General features: G+C 40.6%; 1 protein-coding gene across 7 annotated transcripts in view; it reads left to right on the top strand.

Moving 5' to 3' along the window:
• Positions 1-23406, top strand: part of SMOC1 (SPARC related modular calcium binding 1) — a 128689-nt gene that overhangs the window by 42712 nt on the left and 62571 nt on the right. For all 7 annotated transcript variants that reach the window (XM_071427193.1, XM_071427191.1, XM_071427188.1 and 4 more), the window contains 3 exons: positions 6034-6146; positions 16128-16227; positions 18657-18704. In XM_071427193.1, the coding sequence (XP_071283294.1) occupies positions 6034-6146; positions 16128-16227; positions 18657-18704 (261 nt within the window). The remainder of the gene's footprint in view (positions 1-6033; positions 6147-16127; positions 16228-18656; positions 18705-23406) is intronic.

The following is a 23406-nucleotide window of genomic DNA, read 5'->3' on the forward strand; positions in this document are numbered from 1 at the left end:
CTGTATTGTGTACTTGCAAAAAGGAAGGTATTTCCAACAGTGTTTGAGCACCCTGTACTGCAGCAGGACATTGGGTATACCCTGAACAGCCTTCACTCCTCGTGCATGACACATGCTCTACAGGAGCACTCCCATGGAAGTGTAAGGGATCCCAAGGGCCATTGAGCTCAGCCACATACAGTTGTGAGAGATACTGCACCCAAGAGCTTATCCTTATGGAATGAGAAGTTTTAACTTGCACTTCACTCTCTGAAAGGGGAAAACAGCAGGCGATTAAAATAAGTAGAAGAGAAAGTATCCTGTGGACAGCAAGGCATAGTTCTGCAGCCCAGATTATCATAGGCTTCCAGTGTATATGCTGATGGCTTGAACTGTGCTTGTGCCAAGGAAAACAGAATGGTTTCCATAGTGAGAACAGAACCTTTTTGATTCAAGTTAATGCTCTGTTCTCTCTCAAGAATCTAAGGACCTTTAAAGATGAAATCTTGCCAGCCCTTTGGGAGCTATAACCCTTATTTGGCACTTGTTTGTTGCTAGCTTCCTCATGTGCTTTTCAATGAAATTCCTTCAGTGCTAAATTATCTGGACTCCCTCGAAACCCTCACGCATCACAAAGGGTTAAGAGTCAGGAGTAGCTTAAAGCGATCAAATTATGGCATCCCTGACAAATGGAGCCTCACTGATGGGATTCTAGAGAATAGTTCCAGATGCTATAGCTGTGTCTAAAATACACAGCCAAGCAATGCTACCTGATTCTTTTCTCAGGAGGCATCATAATATCTGATGTTAAATAAGAGTTATACCTCACAACTTTGCGGGGGTGAAGGACAAATACTTGTTAATCTTGACAGCTTGCCAAGAGTCATTTATGCAGTGATTGTTTTACTGGTATGTATCTGTGGCTTAGAATACGTTTAAGTTCTGTGTGAACTGGTTGATTTCTAGGAGCTTCTTTGACTTATTTAATTACTATGCGGGAGTGTTCTAAAAGTTCTTTTTAGATTTATTAATTGGATTAATAAGTCTGCTGGTACAGAGTTTGCTCTTATCACAAGTCACTGTGTAGAGTGAATCTGTAAGTTACTGGTGGAGATTGTAGCAGGACCTTCAGCCTTTCTCCTGAGACACAGTAAATGAACACAGCTTTTGGCTAATGTGCTAGAAAGGCAGGTCTTCTGACTGGTGGATTATTTGAAGATAATCTTCTCTACCTACTATTTTTGTTGGACGGAGATGATGTTTTGAAACCAATTTGTCTGCTCACTAGATCCATATGTTTTGTCTTCAAATTTGCTTTATTCTCCCTTGATTGTGAGTAAGAATGTCCTTCCTTGGCAGCAGTTAGTAAAATCTAAAATGTCTCTTGTGATCACTTCGCAAATTTAGGCATGTTCTGAATAAATTAGGGAACTCTGGAGTAGGAATGCAATATGGATATCAAAAAAGGAGCAAAGTGCATTGATGTGAAAGGAAGACAAGAAGGTGACCAGGAGTAGTCAGTGTGGATGGGGAAGTCATGCTTAACCAACCAGATTGCCTTCTATGGTGGGACAGCTGGCTGGATAGATGAGGGAAGAGTAGTGGGTGTTGTCCACCTGGACTTCAGGAAGGCTTTTGACACCCTCTCCTATGATATCCTCACAGGAAAGCTTAGGGAGTGCAGACTGGCATGTGGACAGTGAAGTGGTTTGAGAGCTGCGTGAACAGCTGCCCAAAGAGGTTGTACAGTCTCTTCCTCTGGAGATATCTGTAGCTGTCTCTACTCAGTCCTGAGTAGCATGCTCCAAGGCACCCTATGTTAGCAGGAAGTTTGGACAAGATGACCTCCAGTGGTCCCTACCAACACGAACCATTCTCTGTGGGTGACCAAGTTTCAGATTCCTGGTGTAGCACTTGGCCCAAATGAAGTGAAAAACAGTGAGGAGTGACTAATGATTGATATCCTGTACAATAGACAGGCATGTTTTTGTAGTTTGCTGAGATCCATTTTTGCCTATTTTATGCAAATACACAGATAATTGAGTAGATGGGTATGAACGTGCTGACTTTAGTGTAGCTGAACTGCTTCATGTCTGGTGGAGACCTGGCCTGTATGAGACAGTTACCTAATGGAAATGAAAATAGTTGGATCAATTTCTGCTATATGAACTTTGGATACAAACATAGGAGAATTAAAATTAAGTAGCTTTAATAGATTTTAGTGGTTGCATCGTATTGATTTGCTGCTAGTGTTATGTGAATCCTGGAGATGTTTTACTTTGTGTTGTTAGGAGAGCTCGGGTCTTTATACTGTGATGTTGTATGGTGTCAATTCTGCCTCGGCCTGTTGAAGAGAGGTTGCTGGAATTCTTGGAGCCTGTTCAGGAGTGCAGTGTGTGTATTATGAGGGACATGGTGGTCTTGTTTGAATAAACTATTCATGGATAAGATCAGCCATGGTAACTAGCCAATATCATTGCAAAATCCAAATTATGTGCACCTGCATTCTGCTGATTAGGCCAGGGATGTCAAAAATATCACTTGTCGTTAACAATCTCCTCATTGCCAGCTGCCAGCTTGAGAATTAATTTTCTTTAAAAGGCAGCTTTCTGAGCTACAGTGAATCTGTCCCAAGTTTGAAGATATTTAAAGTAAAATTCAGCAGGTCTGCTTTCAAAAGCAGTTATGCTGTTTTGGTTTTTCACCTAATGTAATGGAGGGAAAAGTGTCCAATTTAGTCTGCTTGAACCATGAAACTGGAATGCATTAATGCCATTCTGGTTTATAACCATGGTGTTTGATATTCCAGATAACATTTCTAAAAACAGTCAAGAAAGTGCTGAAACACTTGGGTAAGCAGTCAAAATGCAGAATAGGGTATATGAACCTACAATCATAAGATCAGGCTTTAGTAAAATTTGCAATGCATCTTATTTGGGGTGAGCTATTTGACAGTTACTTTTTAAACACTTGGCACTTATGTAATACTTTACATTTTCTAATTAACAAAGCAAAAATAGCAAGGTGAAGTCATCTCACTGAAATCACATGTTGATGCAAACATTATAAAAATACCAGCCTGTGGAGTGAGGAAGAGAAGGATTGACAGTCCTTTTAAAAACAAACTGGTAAATGTTGATCTTAAAGGCACTGTTTTTACTGGAACTGATCTGTGGAAGACTGACAAAAAAGATAGCAATATGCATGCACCTCTCCACCCAGCGTGGTATAAAGGTGTTCCAAATCAAGGCTGTAAAAGGACTGGCATGCCCTTTGGAAATCAGTGAGGGAGGATGGGAGAAGTAATCAGTCCTGAGTGTTCGTGAACAGGAGAAAAACTCTCTCTTCTCTGTACTTCAGCAGCAATTTGGGAAGAGTCACTGCTTGAGCCAACGATTGAAGTGCAGAAGGTGCTGCAACAACGATGAACTCTTCAACACTGTGGTGTGGTGGTGGTGTGCTCTGAAGTGTGCTCTGCTGGGTGGGAGTAGAGAGTTCAATCTATAAAGGCCTGTTAAAATTGCCAGGAGAGACATGGTAGCCTTAGCAATGATGTGTTTATATTATCTTCTGAAAGTAAGGCCTTGATCTTGTGCATGTTTCTTTGTTGATTAGACAAATTGGACAAGAAATGGGTTAGCTTCCCTTCTGCCTGGACTTCTAATGTATTTGTACTGTGGGGGATCTCACAAAATGTTTGTTTCTACCAGCTCAGTGCTGATGCATTCAGTTTCAGTCGTGTAGTTGTGAGTGTGCCAGCACTAAAGCAGATGGTATATGGAAGTGCTTTATGCTTCTGTTTTATGTTCGGGAGAGGAACCAGAAATGCCTGTCTGCAGTCTTGTATCCTCATATATAGAGACTAGAAAACACTTTCATTTGAGAATTTGTGGTTTGATTGTCATGTAAGAAATTCACACCTGTTTTTTTCCTTGCAAGTGCACATCTCCATAATCCACACTGATTTTTTTTTTTTTTTTTTTTTTTTTTTTGCTACTTTGCTACTTAGTTGTCTCCTGTGAAGCAGAAGTTGAAACTGTTTTCAGTCAGGCAGATATGAACGAAAGTGCAGGCGCACCATCTGGTTTTGTAGTAATGTCCCCTGTCATGCCAAGCAAGGTTAGATTCTTAAGCTTGAGCAGGAGATCTGCAGGTGATAGGTGTTCCAGTTAAAAGCATTGCAAGTTCTTCCTTTTCAGCTGAAAGAGTGAGCACGTTTGGAAGATCAGTTGGCAGGACTATCCTCCACTGGAGATGTGCAAACGAGGTCTGATCATCTGGTCACATTGGCAAGCAGGCAAAAAGGAAATTCCATGTCAAAGCTGATGGAAAACTAGAAAAAACATACAGTGTAAATTTTATTTTTTTTTTATTCTGTAACAATTTCACTCTTTATACAGGTGCATAGTGGGCCCACCTGAGATCAAAGTTCCATATGCTTTGGTATTTTGCAAACACCCAACAAACAAATTAGCCTAAAGATAAGTGACATAGGATCAGAAGTGACATAAGGTCACACAGGGGTGAGGTGAGCAACTTGTAGTCACTCTGTGGTCATTGGCAGAACTGATACAGGTACTGTTGCTTTCTAATGCAGAGCCTAAGCAGCTGGCATCTTTACTGTATACTATTGCCCTGAATCATTCTTTTTCCAGAGAGAACAGTTTGATTTTCATAATTTCAGAAGACTTGTGAAATCCTTCTTGGGAAGTAATGTGATCTATTTAAAATGAAACTGTGTTGACAAAAACTTAATCTCTTGAGTCATCAGATGTATAAATAAAGTGCTCAGCCTGAAAGCTGTGGTCTGTCTTTATCAAAACTAGTTACAGCATTGTCATTGATTTCTGTGTCTAGAGATGCCTGGATGGAAGTTACTTCTATTGCCACACAATGTGAACTCAGTTGCTCTAAGAACCCAGACTGACTTTCTAATTTAATGCTGGTATTAGTGATTCCGTTGTCAAAGTTCATGTGATTGATGAAACAGAATGGGATCTTCAGGGATCCAGTGGAATTTTTTGTTAACCAGTATGATTTCCATGCCTGGTACAATGAGGATTGAAACTTGTTCACTGTATGGTGCTGCTAAAAGATTTTGAAGTTTCTGCATTAAAAATCTTTGGTCAGTGTATTCATGGGAGAAGAAAGAAGGTGTTAGTTCTGGTGTCAGAGTGTCATGGAAACAGATGTTCACTGTTTTCCTTCTCTTTCTAGACTGAACAGCGTTATTGTTAGACCTGATGTTTTAAAATATAAACACTGAGTCAATCTGGATCTCCACAGGGCAGAACTTCCCTCTTTTTACCCATCAGTCATTAGAGTTAGACTTATCTGGGTATGCTCTGTAACTGTGAGCTCCACCTAGAAGGGGTTAAGGTCGTGCTACACTTTGCCATCATCTGAAGTAAGAACTGAGATCTTAACCCCTTCAAACTCTGCTTGCAGAGTAATTTTTTTTCTTTTCTCCAAAGTGAGTAACTGGTATGAGAAAGTTGTAATGCACACCTGGCTGTAAGCACTGGGACTAGAGGTAAAAGCTGGGTTTCAGGACAGCACAGAAAATGGTGTATCTGCCTCATCTGAACCATACAGAGGGGGAAGTTCATATGGATGGCTGGCTATTTTAGTATCTTCCTGGGAGAGTTACTCAGAGAAGAGGGAGTCATCAGTTCTTTTCCACACTGCTCACTGCTTGGCCTGAATTATTTGGTGATACTCAGCCATCCAGTTTCAGGCTGTTAATTGCATTTCATTGTGTGGGCATTGTGCTCCAGTGCTGGTTGAAAGAAGCTTCCAGGTGACCATAAAAACTGTTGGCTAGGAAATTAGGCAGTTCTTAATTAACTGACTTGTAATTTCATTGTCTGGGTTCATATTTGTCTTTAGGATTATGAGTGGTAACTCCATATCTACCTTGTGAATGTGCAGGTAATGGTCTTTTATACTTCATATTTATTTGTTTTGGGGGTTTTTCCCTCGCAGCTGCGTGGGTCATCTGCTAGCTTTTGGAGAGGCCAAATTGCAATGTGAGTTCTGCTTTTCTCTTTGTAGATGCTGGCCAAAGCAAGTGTCGATTAGAGAGAGCTCAAGCACTGGAACAGGCAAAGAAGCCTCAGGAAGCAGTCTTCATCCCAGAATGCAATGAGGATGGATCTTTCATGCAGGTAAAATTTCTATTTGCTTCATTCAGCCAGGCTTCGGGTGTCTATGGGAGATTCAGTGTTAAGGGGTGAGCCAGGTGATGATAGCAGAGTGGGTGCACACTCTGACCCAGTTATTTGGGTAAAAATTTGAAAGCTGGGAACTTTGTTAACCAAACAGAAGTTTTGATTCCGTCACAATACCTTAAAAGACATACACATATGCAATAGCATCCAGCTCCAGTGTATTACAGAAAAAAATGGCATTAATTTTCAGCGTTGCATAGAAAAAAAACCAGTTGCAGGGGAGGTCAATTTTTCCATGAAGAGGGGCTGCAAAGAGAGGTGTGGCTTACATACACAGAGCAGGGTGGATGCAGCTGATTCTGCTCATACCTCTGTTTCATCTATCCCAGGAGAAAAAGCAGTCTGTTCAGCCTCTTCCTTCTGCTGGTTACTTTTTGTGATATATATCCTGTAGTGATTTGGAGGACTGGCAGAGAAGAGATGAGACTGTTTTGTTTGGGTTTTTGATTCCTCACTGTTCAGTTGCTGAAGTTTGCCAGAGCAGGGTAGAAATGAAGAGTGATACCTGGTTCTGTTACCCCTTGCATATTGAGCAGTGTCCTAGTGCTGACTGAACTGGTTTTTAAAAATGGCTCATGCACAGTTTTTTGACACAATTTCATGCTATCTGCTCAGTTTTGCATGCATCTAAAAAGCTAAAAACCTGCAACCTACAAAACCTGTGACCTCTACTTTGTGGGTTTAGGTAAATCACAGAATGTTTTTTGCCTAACTTTTCATACATCTCATACTGCTCTAGATACTTTCTTTCTTGGAGAAATTTTAGGATATATTGGTTGTTTGCAGGGTCTTCTGAAGTTAAAAGAATGTCCAAGACAGAATCAATATTGGCTTTAAAAAGATGAGAAAGGCAGAGAACTTTGGATTTGGTTCAAACATTTTGTGATGCCTGGGGGGATAGGAGAGGAAAGATTTTTTTTTGTGATAACCCACCAAAAATTTTATTCCCCTCAGTCTTACCCTCCCATTATCTGGTGTGTGGGAGTGTTTTTGTTTTGTTTTTGTTTTTTGATGATGATGTGGAAAAAGTTGTATTCATCCTGCAAACTCGGCATGCTTCTTTAGAGCAGCATTCTGTTTCTGTACTGTGTGGACCATCATGGTAAGGTTGGGATAAGAGAAGATGGCTGCAGTTTCTTGCAGTTTAAGTGCACTTTCAATTGTTGCAATTTGATTTTGTGTAGAGCTTCTCAGATTCTGTTGGCACTGGAGGCTAATGTTTATAAAAGCTATCACAGTGGGCCAACATGGAACAAAGTGTTCCATGTTAAATTTCATAGTTCAAGAAAAAAAGGGTAAGGAAAGCAAACTTTGAAATGTCTATTGTCTGTCCATCAACCTCTTGGAGAGGAAAGTAGATGAAATTTTTATCCTTATAAAAGATAAGGCTGGACTGATAGTATAGTTGATAAAGCTTTGTTTCAGACAGGTTTATTTTGAAGGTTGGTACCAGTGTTTGGATTGTGGAGAAGTTGCTGGACTTTTCCTTGGCACATTCCTTAGCCAGTGCTGGTTGCCAGTTGAGGGACAGCATGAAACTGCTTACAAAAATTGTGTGGTGTCAGTTGGCAGCCAAGTGGTATTTCACATTCTTCCTCCATTCAGTTCTATCTGTGAACACTATAAAGTGCTTTTGTTTTACCTGGCATGATGAAGGAAGCCTCTGATCTCTTTGTATCTGGAATTAACTGAAATTCATATAATTCCTTAGTTCATAAAAATACCTTGTGTTCCACATACCTTATGAACTAGCTTCATCAGTTATATTGCAGCATTTAAGGTAATTGTCCCTGCATAAGATTTAAGTGAAAAATAATGTCCAAGAAAGCTAACTAGTTTCGGGCTGCTTTTGAGACAAATATTTCCTTTAGCTTCTGGTCAAAACAAATTAAATTTTGATTTAAAAAAAGATGAATAAAGACTAGAATTTTGGTGAACAGTCTAAACAGTTTTGCTTCCAGCAACTCATGAATAGATCTCATCTGGTAGAGGTATTTTTTGATACTGCATCTCTTGTGCAGAGAATTGAAGCTCCTGGGTTCTGCTCTACAGGGAGGCTGTGTTCTTGTGAAGTCCCTGAGGCCTTGCTGAAGTCAGCTCTGGACTGTTGTTAGTTTATTCTGGTTCAATACCTGAATGTTGCTCCATCTAGACTCCAAAATCTCAGATGGGAAGTCTACAACAGAACAATTAAGTTTCTAGGAAGAATACCCATTGTGCTCTTCAACATGGAATCCTCATCCTAACAAGAGTCTTAAGCAGATGCACACGTTTCAGGGTCAATAAAGTTGGCTAGGGAGACTCCTTCAACAACTTCCCCCTTTCTGTGTAACTGTTATTGAAAGGGGGTTTTATGTAGAAGAAAAATTCTGATCAAAGATGCATGCATATATTTAGAATATGAAATGTCTGAATTGTTACAGCACTCATTCAAGATGTAGATTACTTGCTTTTAGGTCATCTTGTTGAGCCAACTGAACACAGTAGTATTCAGACCCACATCGTTGTCCTTGCCATCAGACTTCAAGAGTCTGATATTTAATTTAACTAATTAATTGTTGGGAATTCTTGAAATTTTTGTAGGACTGAAAAACAAGAGCGGTACAGATGTGGGAGAATTAGGTAGTAGTATCTATGTTCAGAGAACCTGCTTGGCCTTAACTAGATTGAACCGTTGCTTTTGTAGTTCATCATAATTATCTTGATTAAAACTAAACTGCAGTCACTCTGGGTAAACACTGAAAGTGGGGCTGTTCCTCTGAAAGCAGCTCAAGTTTGCCCTTTCCAGCTGCTGGAGCTGTAGCCAGTTCAGTGCTGGATTTGGGGCTGGAGGCACTGCAGACTGGATGGGGCTGCAGGGGGTGATGAGAACGCAGCTCCTCTGCCAGAGCATGTGCCATGCGGGCAGCGACTAGAGGAGGAAGATCATGCTCACCTTACTTCCTCCTGCTTTCCCACAGGGCTGGATCTACCATAGTTAGATGTGGCAACAAGGGTGAAAGGGAGAAGGGCCTAAAGGCAAAGGCCTTAGTTTGGCTTGCATTTAAACCCTTTTGTAGAGAGACATCATGCATGTCTTAAAACACTTGTATGACCAGTCTGGTTTTGATTGCCTGTGAAATTTAGACTGAAATCAGTGTTGCCACCAATTCTGTTGCTCAGCTGATCAGTTTTCCAGTTTTCTTATGCATGACTAGTTATAATGGGGTTTGTGTACTGCATCAAGAGGAGCTAGCACTTGTCAGTTCACTGGCTGTTGTAACTGTTTCTATGCAACATGTGTGCTGCTTCCCTTGTTGAGTACGTGTATTGCAAAGATCTTATCAAGTCCCCTTTTAGTGCTACTTAGGCATCTACAAATGGGGCATGCATTTGCAGGATGAAGAAGTGATGCCACTTGCAGGCATGATGGGATGACTGTAAATGGGGAAGCAGATCGAATTAATTCCTCTGGAATTGCTATGTCTTTATGTTTCAGTCTGTGTGGGGAATATTACTTCCTATAACAAAATCTCTCTACACTTAGCCCACAGTAATATAAGCAGGCAGATAAAATTTGAGTTATTCACAACATAAGAATGTTTGCTAGATACGAGTAATTTGATTAATTGTAGAAAACTGTGGTCGCTTTTGTGCAGAATTAACCATGACTAAAACCAGTTTGTCTTCCCAAGACTTTTGCCTTTTTTGCTGGTATTCTGTTTTTTCCATAAATGCCATTCCTTTTCCATGCTGCACTTAACCTGCTGTGATCTGTTCTTCATAAACAACAGGAACTAGTGGGTACTCTGCACACTTTCTTTTGCTGCCTAGTGCCATTGGGCTTGTTGCCACAGGCTGAGGGAGACTTGCGTTCTTCATACTTTTTCCCCAAGCAGTTTTTCAGAAAAGGTTGCTGAGATTTTAAATGGATCTGTTTCAGAGAGATTAATATGAACATGAATAATGTTAATCCTGCCTTGGGGGTGTAGTTTTGTGGGACTTTGTGGTATGTCTTGCTGTTTGCTACCACCTTCCACTGTCTAGTTGTGGTTTCTTTTCCTTACAAGTCTGCATAAAACTGAGGACAAATCTCCTTGGAAAGTTTCTTTGAGTTTAGGGTTCTTAAAATCTGGCTCCTGGTGCAGTTATGATGTAGCACTGAGATTTCTGTTAAAATGAGTGCATCAGTCAAACCTGTGGTCTTATGACTGGTCTGACAGTCAGCCCCCCCTAATGAGGGGCTGGCTGTCAGAGCAGTTCTGCATTATCAGATAGCTTCCAGAGCATTGCCACATCTTGTAATATAAGTCTGCTTGGAGAGAGAGATCTATATTATGGTCCATACCAGTAGTTTCACTCTACATTATGCTAATGCGCATAAAAAGTTCTGTTTTCTCCCAGGTTCCCCAAACAGCCCTTTCTAAAGATGTGGGGACTCCTTTCAGCCTTCAGTGTGATTTCATGATCCAAGTCTGCTCCTCTGTATTGGCTAGTGTAGCATGATGCTGGGCAGAATTACAAACTCACTTCTTAATGCAGCAAGGTACTGCATAGACATCCTTCATTACCGGGATGCTGTCTGTTATTTCATTATTCAGTGCTCAGATTCCAGCAATACTAAGCTCTCAAAGAATTCACCTCTCATCTCAGAAGAACACGGTCTGTCTTGCTAGATTAAAAAAAAACTCTTTAAAAAGCATCTGGTTTTTAAATGGTAGGTAGTTCTGGCTTTTTTTTATTAAAAGATATCCCTTCTATAAATGATGGTAGCTGTAGCTTTCTGTGAATACTGCTCTGCAGGTTTGCTATTTAAACACTTGCCTTCTTCCTGTGGCTTTCATTGTATCTCTCATTTGTATGTTGTGCTAAAGATAAACCATGAGTGGGTAAGGAGGTAAGAACTTTGGTTATTTATGGTGTTTTTTCAAAGAAGTACCAGTTGAGATAGCAAAGGAACAGGTTCTTAAAGCAAGAGTGGACCTACTTATGGGAAGTGACAATGTAAGGTCATTCTTAGCTTCAAAGTGTCACATTCTGTGTCAGAAGCAGAAAGCCTCTCTTGAGGACCCTTTTCCTGAACTAAAAATAACCTATGTACCAGCGTGTGTGATGGGAATGCCCTTGATCATGATTAAGATTCTTTTGCTTCAGATTATTTTTTTTCCTGGTTGTATGAGCAGTGAAATTCCCATGGAGGAAGCGTTTCTTGAGTGGTGCATAGACTTGAGGGAGGTGGGTGCTGCATAAAGCCCTGGTGGGAACATTTGCACAACACCATTTGTGAAGAACTAAATAGGAGTGGAGAACAGAAAAAGTGACAAGAATTGTTTAAGGGGCTGCAGTCCCAAAGAGGCTTAAACACAAGACGCAGACTAATTCATAGCTTCGCTAAAATTGCCTATAAAGGTAAGGCAGGCTTCTGACAATAATCACCTGACTCTTAATGTAGCAAAAAGTATTACAAGATGCAAGGTCTAAGCATTACAGCAAGACATGTGCACCCGAGCAGCAGATCACCATGCAGAGTTAAGATAAATAGCCATCAGGCCAGTGTGTGGTTGTATGCCACTAACGTGGGTTCAGAGGATTTTCTAGCTGAGTCTCAGAGGCTTGACCAAAGGAAAAACTTGATTAAAGAATTGCTGCGTCACACTGGCTTCTGCTCCCTGGGTCAGACTGGATGACCTGCTGGCTTGGAGCTATTTATTTAGCTGTTTTCACAGTGTTTACAAGGAGCACCTGGATGCAACCAGGGTTTGGAGCCTTGCCTGGTGCTGTGAATGCAGTCAGTAGCTCTGCTTCCTGCCCTTAGCCTCAGCAGTGCCATTCAAAAACTGAATGTGTTTTTTCTTTCCTCTTAGAAGTATAGCTTTCAATACAGAATGAATGTTCTTCCCTTCTCATTTCTGCCCTCCATTGTGGAAGGACCCAGGAAATGTTTGTTTAATCTGTGATGGGATAGGAATGGGTTGCTAAATATTTCATCTGAACAGCAGTGAGAGGCTAATCTGAGTGTTCCTGTTGTCAGCCCAGTGCTTGTCCAAGGTTCCTTCAAGCCTATTACAGGCAACTACCTCTTCCTGTAACTCCATGGAAACTGGTTTCAGCCATCACAGAATTGCTGCTTTGCCTCTGTTCTCTCCATCATATGTGTATATGATTCCTATCTGAGCAACCTCCCCTTGATCCTCATTTGTTAAATAGTTATAAAGGGATGCTGCTTGCTTGTGTGGAAGCTTTACTTTAGAAGCTTGCTTGTTTAGAAGCTTTACTTGGGAATCAGATTCTGGCATTGTCAGTGAGATACTGAAGAAACCCAAAGAATGGCTTCTTTTCCCCCTGAGGAACTTAAGAGGCAGAGTTATCACCCAGTGACTACTCTTTTCTTACATATTGTAAGGAATTTTATGAGAGCAGGTGTTTGGCCAGTGTATTGGCTGCTGTTTGATTTTGCACGTTGTAATGGCAGGGTGGAATAGAGAAACTGCTGCTACACTTTTAATTTGGGGAGTGGTGATCTGGAGCAATTTTTCTTGGGTTTGCCCCTCATGCTTTTCATCTTTTAGTTGATACACAGGTAAGATGACCTATCTCTCCATGAAAAATAGGAATGGTGTCCTTCTGCATGATCAGGGATTTGGCTGCTTGTAGTGCTTTAAAATGCAATTGGATTTTTTTTTAATTGTAGATGTTAGTGGGGTATCTGCTGAAGACCTCAAATGATTTACAGGTTTTATTTATCTGATCTCCTGTTATGTAACTTACAATACAGCTGTTGTGTGTTAATCTGAGATACCAAATTCTGTCGTGTGCTTTTCCAGCTGTAACAGGCGCATTCTGTAACTGCAGCTTGGTTAACAATCAAGTCTATTAAGTATATAAGATTGTATTTTATATATAAGATTGTATTTCCTCTGCCTCGATGCTTAGCTTTAGAAGACTGAAAGCCAAAAAAGTCAAACACGTTTTTTCTAACATGTATTTTGATAGAGTCAAAATTAACTCAGTAACTGAAGATTAGATCTGTGCAGTAAACATCTGTCATGCTTGCAAACTTACTTACCTGAAGTGTTTAAAAATCTTGCTACTTTGGGAGTAGGATGAGAATGAGGTTCAATTTTGGGTTGACAGTTGAAATTTTATTTAGAAATAAAAGCTCAAATGTAAGGTCAATGGAAAATTTTAAAGTAAACCCCCAAATTTTGGATATCCATTGCTGGAGGTGCTCTGAAATAGTCAGCATTTTATGTTTGTTTACACACAGTGCTTAGAAAGTGTACTGGATCAGCTGTTGCCTTTATGCTTTTTTCTTACAGTATTATGTAAGTGATGAAGAGTTTACTTTCCCTCCTAGCCTTTAAGATGCAAACTCTAGGCTGTAGGCCACTGTTGTTATGACCCTAAATTGTACTGAGACCTGGTCAGGTATCACAGTGAAAGGTGTCTCAGTGTGAAGACATTCAGGAAAAACAACTGCACTGATTCTGCAGATTTCTGCAGTGCCCATTCTTCATGGCTAGCTGTCTGGCCTTTAGGATAATGGCTGAGCTTTAATTGCAGCTGTTATCTGTAGAAGGGAAGTCCTTTGGTACTGCAGTAAAACATGTGGTTGGGGTTGTTGTGAAAGTGCTGAGTGCTGTCAGTCTCAGATGTTTTTTTTTTCCCTTCCTTTTTTTTAATGGCAATTTCTTTCTTTTCTTAATGGCAACATGGGGGAAGAAAAGGTCATGGGATACCAGTCCAAGGAAGACTAGCATTTCTTAGCCTAGTTATTTACAAAATTAATTCACTTTTTTATGGGTGTAATGTGCTTGGCTTCCATAAATGAGCATATGTAATTCGTAGTTCTCCACTGAGGTGTGTTACATAACATACTCTTAATGCATCTGTCCTGAATTTGTGTCAATACATTTTTTTTGACTCCTCTGCCATGTACTTTGTTATTTTTCCAAAAGTTTGGCTAAAGTGACTAATACTTGAGTTTTTTAAATGCTGGGTACACTGGGTTTTTTTATATAACGTAACATGGAATAGTCTTGCCCTACAATTCAAGACCCTATCCTGGCATTTAGCTCTATCCCTTGGTAGGATTTTTACAATTAATGCAGCTTCTTGTGCTGTTGGGAATGCAGTCGTGTGTGTGTGGGTGTGTGTGTGTGAACAGCAAAGATAAACTCTAAACCTAAACCCAAGCAGATCCATCACATTTGTTTTGAGTGTTCTATTGATTACATTGAGCAATAACAAATATTTTCTGACTTGATTATTGTTTATTATAGTCATGGTACTTTTGAGTAATTTGCCATCAGTATTGTGATATATTGAGAGAAGAAAAATGAATCTGCAAATAGCAGTGACAGTGACTGCAGTAACATGGGTACATGAGATGACTGTTGATTTTGGCTACTAAAAGTAAATGCTCGAGGCAAAATGATTGATTTGCACTTTAGTAAAACCCAAGATAAACAAGTAAAACCCAAGATAAACACGACATACTGTGTTATAATTGCTCTTAGATCATGTTTTATGTGATATTCAAAGCCTTTAAAAAAAACTGTCATTAAGTCTCTGTACAAACTTTGCTACCTTAGGGCATTGAAGCCAGCTGTCAGCGAGGGGGAATGACTGGTTTTGCTCTGAAGGATCCCTAATGAGGGGACCAGCACAAACACCCCATCACTCTTCTCTTCTGTGTGAAGAGGACTGGAATTGGAAATTGGTTTCAGTGAACTTGTTTGGAAAAAGAGAGAATGAACAGAATCCATTTTACAAGTAAAATAAAAAGGCAGCTTCTGAAATGGTCTTTTCCATTTAATGGCTTTTTTTCCAGAAATGTATTGAAGGAGCCATCTCTAGTTTATAGTAACAGGATGCACTTCTATACCATTTCAAGGTACTGATGTGCACATTTAATTCCAGCTGAAAGTATGCTTGTTAGAAAGAATTTTGGGACCTGTTAGTGTTTACACAGATGCCTGTGCAATGGTAGTTTACTTTTATCTCAAAGATGTCAAAGGCATCCTGAATTTCATCCAGTTGTTGGCTACTCTGGAAGCTGAGGCAAAGGCTGTCATTAGATTTGTTAGGCTGAATGAAATTTTAGTGGTGCTGAATTAATGTTGCCATAGATGTTACTAAGATCAGTCTGCTAGATCAGAACTTACCCTTATTTGAGAGGTTCTGTATCTGAATTCATAATTCTGGTGTCTTTCTGTGGTGAAGGAAGGAACTGGGCAGCTCTAGGTGTTCAGTTCAGAAGTAGAGCTTTAAAGTCAATCAAGATGAATTTTATACTGTGTACCTTTTGACTCACTAGAACATTCATCAAATGTTCTTAAGTCCATGTCAATATATGAGGAGCTAGCATGTTGGATCTTGCTCCTGCTGTGTAGTTTGACATAGTAACACAACAGAGCTTAAATCTGTCTGGAGAAGGTTTGTTAACCAAGTCAGTATCGCACTTTTCCAGCCATTACTGAACAAAATGCTTCTGAAATGCCTACAGATGCTGCTCTCAAGCAGTGGCTATGGAATTTGGGATAGGGTGGCCTTTGCATAACCCAGTTGGGATGCAGCAGGACAGGTTTTTAATAGTAAACAGTAAGTGGGATGTACCAGAGGGTGGAATGAGCTGAGACACAACTGCTGCATCTCCCAACTAAAGTGTTCTCAGATGAGTACTTGTAACTTCTTTTGCCTCCTGAGTTTCAGCTGCAGGAGTTGGAGTAGGAGAAATCATCTTTCTTGGGGTGTGGGGGGGTGGTGAGGGAAGAAAAGATAATGATATCCAAGGTAGTCTTCTGTAAGACCTTCTTGCTCTGAAGCATATGTTTGTGATACCTCTGGGTTGGGACTTTCAGTAAGATGCTGAATGATAATAAAGTGGTTGGTGATAGAGTGAGAAATGAAATGCCTGCTCTTTGTTTTATTAAACAGGTGCAGTGCCATACCTACACTGGATACTGCTGGTGTGTGACACCTGATGGCAAACCTATTAGCGGCTCTTCTGTACAGAACAAAACTCCTGTATGTTCAGGTACTGTGGGACTGGCTTCAGCAAATACTAACTTGATAACCAGAGGGGTGGGGTGAATGCATCCTTCTGAGAGCCCAATCTTTCAGGTGACTTGGCCAGTTTACCCCACTTAATGCTGCACTTTGGACTCTGGCATGTCCACCCTGCAGTTAGGATACAGACACTTCTGCAAGGCTCAGAAAGAAAAACCACTAAGGTGACAACCTGTGGCAGCCAAGGCAAGAGTCAGTGTTGCTGTGTACACCAACACCAAAGATTTGCTGAACAGATGGGATAATTTTTTCCATGAGCTGTATTGTAATGAAATGATTCTTGGGCTGTATTTTGTGGAACATGGAGTAATTTTTTGTACAGAGTGATTTCAGTTAATTCACGTAGGTGGTTCTGTGCAAAACTGTCAGTTCTGGGGTCCTGCTGTTATAATGAATTTGGGTCTTTTGGCCACGTTGCTTAGTTTAGGATCCCTGTGTTTGTGTCACGGGGTGGACAACACTGGGCTTGTGCCACAGCTCACAAGAGGGAGGTCCAGACCCAGGCTCTTACTCATGTTTATTAAGTGATGTGTTTCTGGGCACTCAGCCTGACATTACTTTTCTCAGCATTTTATTGACACCAAATCCACAAGTTTCTTTAAAAAAGAGTAATGTTGTTTTTCTTTCTTCTCCACACCGTTGGATTTGGTACTCCATGGCTCAAGTGGAATGAGATTGGGCTCCAGATCTTTATATGGCCCTGATCAATAGTGGTCTTGTTTTGTGAGCTGTTGTGAGCAGTCCTGCTGTGACAACACCACAGTAAACACAGGCAGAGTTGTTCTGTACTTTGGGGAGAATTGAAGGGCAACACTGGCATTATGCTGCCTTTTCACTTTCCTGTCTCCTCCCCAAAAAATTAAAGAAGGAAAAGGCAGTAAGCATAGGAGTGTGTTTCTAACATGTTCAGTGATGCTACATGTCTTCATGCTCTACAGTCTGCACCTCAAGGGTTTTTAGTATAGTTCTCCTCTCACACCTTGTAGTGTCTTCCCTTTAAGTAGGAGCATGAGAGCAGTCAAACCTTTAGGACTTTGATTTTTTCTCAGCTTATATGGTGTCCTCTTGGCTGTAGGGTGTTCTGTGGTAATAAGCAAACTTGCACTTATTACTTGTGGTAATAAGTGACTTGCATAAGGGTTTGAGTTGAGTGGGAGAGCTGTGACCCAATGTACCTTGAGGAGATGCTTGGTTTATCACAGGCATGTGGGAAAAAAAAATTATTATCCTATTTTAGTCTAAGGTGCAATCCTACAATAATTTGGCTTAAACCTTTAGAATATGACTTTATGACACAATTTCCAGTATATCATTTTGGTAGGGCATGTTTTAGACTTTTACTAATCTATTCAGTTAGTCTTGTGCTGTTTATGAAATCATGTTGCAGAAAAGTAAAGTCATGTTGTACTGTAGGACACAGATGTTAGACATATGATGATTAATACAGAGTTTGTGCTTACTACTTGTAATTCAGCAGTAGATCTCTGATGAACTGATCTGCAAGTGAAAGTGTCCAGGCAATAGTTTACCTTCAGAGGTTGTCTTGATCAGATTCTTGGGGCTGTCAGAGCTACCTTCTTTAAAGCTGACTTTTGATCCATGTTTCCTGAATGTTCAGTAATCATTAGAATTGTTCAGTAATGGTACTTAGAAGAATTAGTTTCCTGTGAATAAAGCTATTAAAAAAAAAAAGTGCTTGTCACAGATTTTTATACACATTGGTAATGGATTTATTTGACTAGCTTTTATTACCTGGTCAAGTTTTAGTAGAAAACTGTGATGAAGCACTAAAGCAGAGTGCAGAACCAAGCATAGAATCATACATACTATGTAAAGATCCAAGTTAAAGTCAACAACCTGAGATGCGTTCTGTTCAAGTACATGCTGGATCTTATTCAGTGTCCCGTTTCAAACAGCTGGGGATGTTCTGGGGTTGGTTGAAATCCATTTTCTGCAAATTGTCCCACTTAATCCCTTTCCTCTGGAATACTGTGCTTGCATTCCCTGCACACTCTCCCCATCTGCTTTTGATTTGTCTTTCCTGACATTTGCAAATGAAAGTGACTCTTACTGATCTTTCATTCTTGCCCTTGGATTTATTCCAGGTTTCTTACTAGCATGATGCTCTTTTGAGGTCTTTCAAATCACTAGATCCAGCTACTAAAGATTTCTTGTTTACCCTTATCCCAATTTAATGTCTTAAGGCATAAAACTTCCTCATACTTTTCAATTTGGTTGAAGCCACAGGCTCTCTGAGTCTTAAATGGAGCTGTTGACAAGTAAAATAGATGCTTTATGGGTTGAGATATAGACTGTATTATTGAGACATCATATACTTTGTGTGACAGTACAGCATCTAAATGGATGTCTTTTCTTCTTTTTCTTTCTCCCCTCTAGGTTCTGTAACTGATAAACCATCAAGCCAGGGTAATTCGGGAAGGAAAGGTGAGTGGAGTCCTGTGCTTCACCAACTTTTGTAACAGCAGCTGCCTAGCCAAGTCCTTTAAGATAGCTCAGAACATGGGTTCCTAACCAGCTCCAGGGTGCAGGGGTGGATGTGCCACTAGAGCTCTCCTTCAGGAGGAGGAGTAAGATGACTGTTCTGCTCCCTGTGGAGTAGAAAAAGGTGTTCTCTGCTCTGTGCTTCTCAGTTGAGTTAAAGTACAAGAAAGCCGAGCTTCCCAAAGGAATGGCTGCTCCAGAATAACCTCTGCTCGTTCACCTTGAAGTCACATACTGAGCATTGCTCAGTAAAATCCCTAGAGATTAGGAAGGCTGTCAGTATGATCTGTATTCTGGGAAACAGGAGTGCCAGTGTCATGGTTGTTGCTTTGTATGCATTGAAAGTTGGGGTTTTTTAACAGTGCATAAAACCCTCTGGCCAGCTGGAGCAGTGCTGGGTTAAACCTTAGCAGTGCTTGGAAACCTTACAGGCATTGATTCTTCTTCTTTACACTCCTGTCTTCAGTCCTTGCCCTTCCTGAGTAAGGCATTAGATGGGTCATTGTTCTTTTCCTGTGAATATTCAGAGCTCTTCCCTGTGTCCTCTGGTTTGCATTCGCTGCAATAGTTTTGGGAGGGTTCACCACTGAGGTATCCATTGAGGAGCACTCAAATATGTCTTTGGGCCTTTTCCACACCCTAATTTTCAGCCTTTTTCCCCTCTAGCCCCAGTGGAGAGTCAAGTTGTGAGTTTGTCTCCGTACTCCAGGAAAACTGTGCTGAATGCATCCTCACTTCTGCTGGTGAGGATGAATGGTCTGTCCTGGGAGAAGTTCCTGTTTTGACAAGCAAAGCAGGATTTTTAGTGCTAACTCTCTAAACCAGTTATTCCTGACACTTCAGAATGAAGGAAAACACTGACTTTGATACCAATACTTTGAGGGACATCTTCCATACTGGGAATGTCAATCAGGTCCTGAAAGCACTTAATGGGGATTCGATTGCTCTGTTCAGAGTAGAGATGTATTTTGAGCATATCTGCTCTGCAGCCTATTGCTTGTATATAATAGCTTAAGGTAAGGAGAAGAAATATGCAAGGAAAACTACTTAGCTGAGACTGAATACTGAAGCCTGTTTCTTATTTTACATAAGGATATGTCTCTTTAAATGTGTAATTATGCATTAATGTGTAATTGGCACCTGAACACATGGTTATAATTCTGTTAATGCAATCATTGCCAGTCTAGCCTGAAGTACAAGCAAATCAAATAGCTCTTGAAATCTGCATTATTTTGGAGTTATTTGTAGACTTTTTACCTGGGTAGTCCTGGTCCGTTCTAGAATTGAAAGCAGCTGACATTGGTTTTCATGAGAAACAGGAGCAAAAGGGGAAAACATCTGAACTTGTTTTTTCTTCCACACTCCCTTTATTAACTCAAGGGTTGGAACATGCAAAAAGAAAACTGTAAATGGTATGACTAATTTAAAATTTGTAATATAAATTGATTCTCCTTGGTGCTGCCTGTGGCATCCTGTTTCAAGGACGGTATGCTTGGTCATGTGGCTGCAGAAACGTCCTGTGCAGTAGCTGTCAAAGGGGAGACGTTTCCCTTTGGGCCAGAGTGCTTCAAGCAGTCATGTAAACTTTCTGTCTTCTGCAGTTCTGAATCTGTTCATATCTGCTAGAAACCCACACATTAGCAAGTCTGGCCCTATTCCATCATGTTAGAAAAATACTTATGAAAAGCTATTTAATGGGTCTTTTAAAATCAAGAGGGCTGTTAGAAGCTGTAATAATTTGGTTTAAACTTTGATGGACATAGCATTACTTTTTCATCTTGTGGTGAAAATGACTAATCTAAAAATGAATTTGTCCTTCTCATCAGGTTTTTCTTTTTTTTTTTTTTTTTGCCTTAAGTTACCTTGATTCAAAATTCCAGTATCAAGTCGTTTCGGAAGGAAGCTGGAATCAAGAACAGCCTGACTTTCTTGAAGCAAGGTGGTTTCTGCAGGTCTTGCTTCTCTGATGGCAAGCCAGCATGAACATAACCATTTGTTCTAGCTGAGTGTTCAGACACTTGTTACAAAGATTGCCCTTTGCAAGGTGACAAAAAGGGCAGGAGGAAGAGAAGTCCAGCAGGAACTGGGTCAGTGATGACTCTTCTGTTGTAGAGGCACAGCCTGGAAACTTCTGATACCTCATTGGGCAACTGCCATCTGATTTGGGGGCTTTTGGAATTTTCCCATTGCACAGCAGACTCCTCCCTCTCTCCATCCCTGAGTGAGGATCTTATAGTCAAAGAACATATCTGGCACAGAATAGGTACTCTGAGGAAGACAAAGAATAGCTAAGACTTTCAAAAGTGATTTCTTTTTCTCATTCATACAGGAATGTAAAATATGAGCTAATAAACTTCGTGCCTTTCAAGTCTTCAGGGCAAAAGGGTGGAGGCTGCTCTGCCTTAGAAACAGTGTGGATGGATAGGCTTATGCTACTGGGTAATAAATGAAGACTTTACTAGCGTACTAGCTCACCTTTAGAAGAAGCAAATTAATGTTGGAAAGAGAAAAAGGCTGGTTATTGGTAATAACTCTTTCTCCAGATCTTTTGCCCTCTTTTCCTTCCTGTTAAGCTCCCATTTTTGGTGCTCAGTAGGTATGTTGGAGTACCAGAAGATACGAGGTAACACATGATTCCACTCACAGGCTCTCTCATTACTGATGAGAAGAAAACAAAATGGCTTCACATTCATGTGGCTTGGCATGTAGTTCCAGAAAGTGGTTCTGTGGAGCTTTCTGCAGAGAACAAGCAAGCATGCTGGCAAGAGATACTTCTTTCAAAATTCCGTGCTCTGGTTATCCATATTTACATTACTGCTATTGCTGTGTGATGCAATGCCAGTTAGTCATACGATTTGCCCCATAAGGTAATTTAAATCAAATTAAATTGGCACCAAACCTAAAAGTTTAAAATAGGCCATATTGATTTTTTTCTGAGAAGTGTTCAGTTACTGTAAGGCAGAGCAGACCTGGGCCTGGGGAGATGGAGGTGTGTTTGCATGAGGTGGAATGGAAGCCCAGGCCCTCCAGGGCATGCTTGATTTGTGACTTTGCAGCTCAGACACTTACCCATGTCCTTTTAGTGCTGAATTTTTCCCATAAGCGAAGAACAAGTTCCCAAGAAATGTAATTGCTCTTCAGTGAGATTAGGATATCCAGAACCTGCTTTTGCTCTTTGTACAGTCCTTTCTCATAAGGAGCTTCTTGCATTAATTTGCTCCAGTTGCTGCTTAGTTTGATGGTCCTGAGACATAGGAAAATGCATGCTGTCCTCTAGAGGTCTGGATCTCCCCAGTCTCTCCCGCTAGGACGTTGTTAATGTTTTAAGAAGCAGTGAAAGGCATCCTTGGAGCCAGCCTTACTGGATTTCTTCCCTGCCTAAAGAATGCAGAGCATTCCTTTCCAGCCACAGGGACATTGTGCCATACTTTGAGACAAAAGAAGTAAACATGGAACAAAATAAAGTTTTCTTTTCTTTATCTGGAAAGTGTTGGGGCTTTAGCTCAGATTTAGCATATTGCAATCAGGAGTAGTGTCTTTACAGTCACCAAGAAGGTTTTAAAAGTTGTCTGGTTAGGAATCAGAGTGATGTAAAAAACAGCCATGTAACTGCTTATCTCTGTAAATTCACCTGGTCTTCCTTCTTAAAACTGGAAACAGTGAATTAAAAGTGAGTGAAGAGGAAATATATTGAAGTGGGGATACTGGTTCATTAATGGTAGTTTACGGTTCTGGACACTGTATGATACCATTTTCAAACCAACTGAATGAAGGAACTGGGAAAGGATGGATCCCAGTAATCTGGGGTTTAAAGGTGATTCAACTGCAGGGTAAATTTGGGCAGGAGTACCTTTCAGTGTCAGTCATGAAGAGTCTTGAGTAGTATGAACTCCCTTTTTCTTTTATAAAGTCTTTTGCAGTGCAAAACGTTCCAGGCCTGTTTTGACTTGTCTTGTTTCCCTATTGCAAAAGCTGACAATAGCATCTGCAATTGCCTGAACAGTTGTTGGTGAAATGTAAGCTCTGATGGACCTGCAGAAAGCAAAGCCCAGGCTGAGCTTGTTGTACACTTACTATCTTATGTGTAGACATGACTCTTGTATGGAGCTGCAAAAAGCTTTTTCTCAGTGAGTTTTGCAGCATACAAGAAGACACTGAAATGGTTTGAGAAACTTAAGATGAGCAACTTGAAGTTCCTGCTGAGAAAGCTAAGATGAGCAACTTGAAATTCCTGCAAATTTAACATGTAGAATTGGGTTCCTTTTTGTGGGTTTAACTGTCAGAAATTAGTTTAAAGGCAGGCTTTGTTGGCAGGAAAATCCTGGGCTGCAATTGTAGGCAAGTTGGCCCATTCTGTGGCTTTTTTCATGCTTTTTTCCAAGAGTCTTACCTCTAGAAAATGCTAATGGCCCAGTTATGGAGCCAAGAGACTGAGCAATTTGAATCAGTAATGAGCCATTCGTGTGAGTCAGTAATTAGGCTGAGCGGTAAAGGGCGAACACTCTCCTCAGGCAAACCCAAGCAAAGGAGGCTTGTGCTGATGAAAATAAACGGAACTGGTTGTACCTGGGGACCTGGAAGCTTTTTCTGCTGGTGGTAAGAAGTCAGGTGCAGCTGGCCCTAATTCACCTGCCCTCAGCTTGGA

Source organism: Agelaius tricolor, unplaced genomic scaffold (genome assembly GCF_023055355.1).
Source record: "Agelaius tricolor isolate 1412-34295 unplaced genomic scaffold, bAgeTri1.0.p SCAF_5, whole genome shotgun sequence".
Classification (NCBI taxonomy): domain Eukaryota; kingdom Metazoa; phylum Chordata; class Aves; order Passeriformes; family Icteridae; genus Agelaius; species Agelaius tricolor.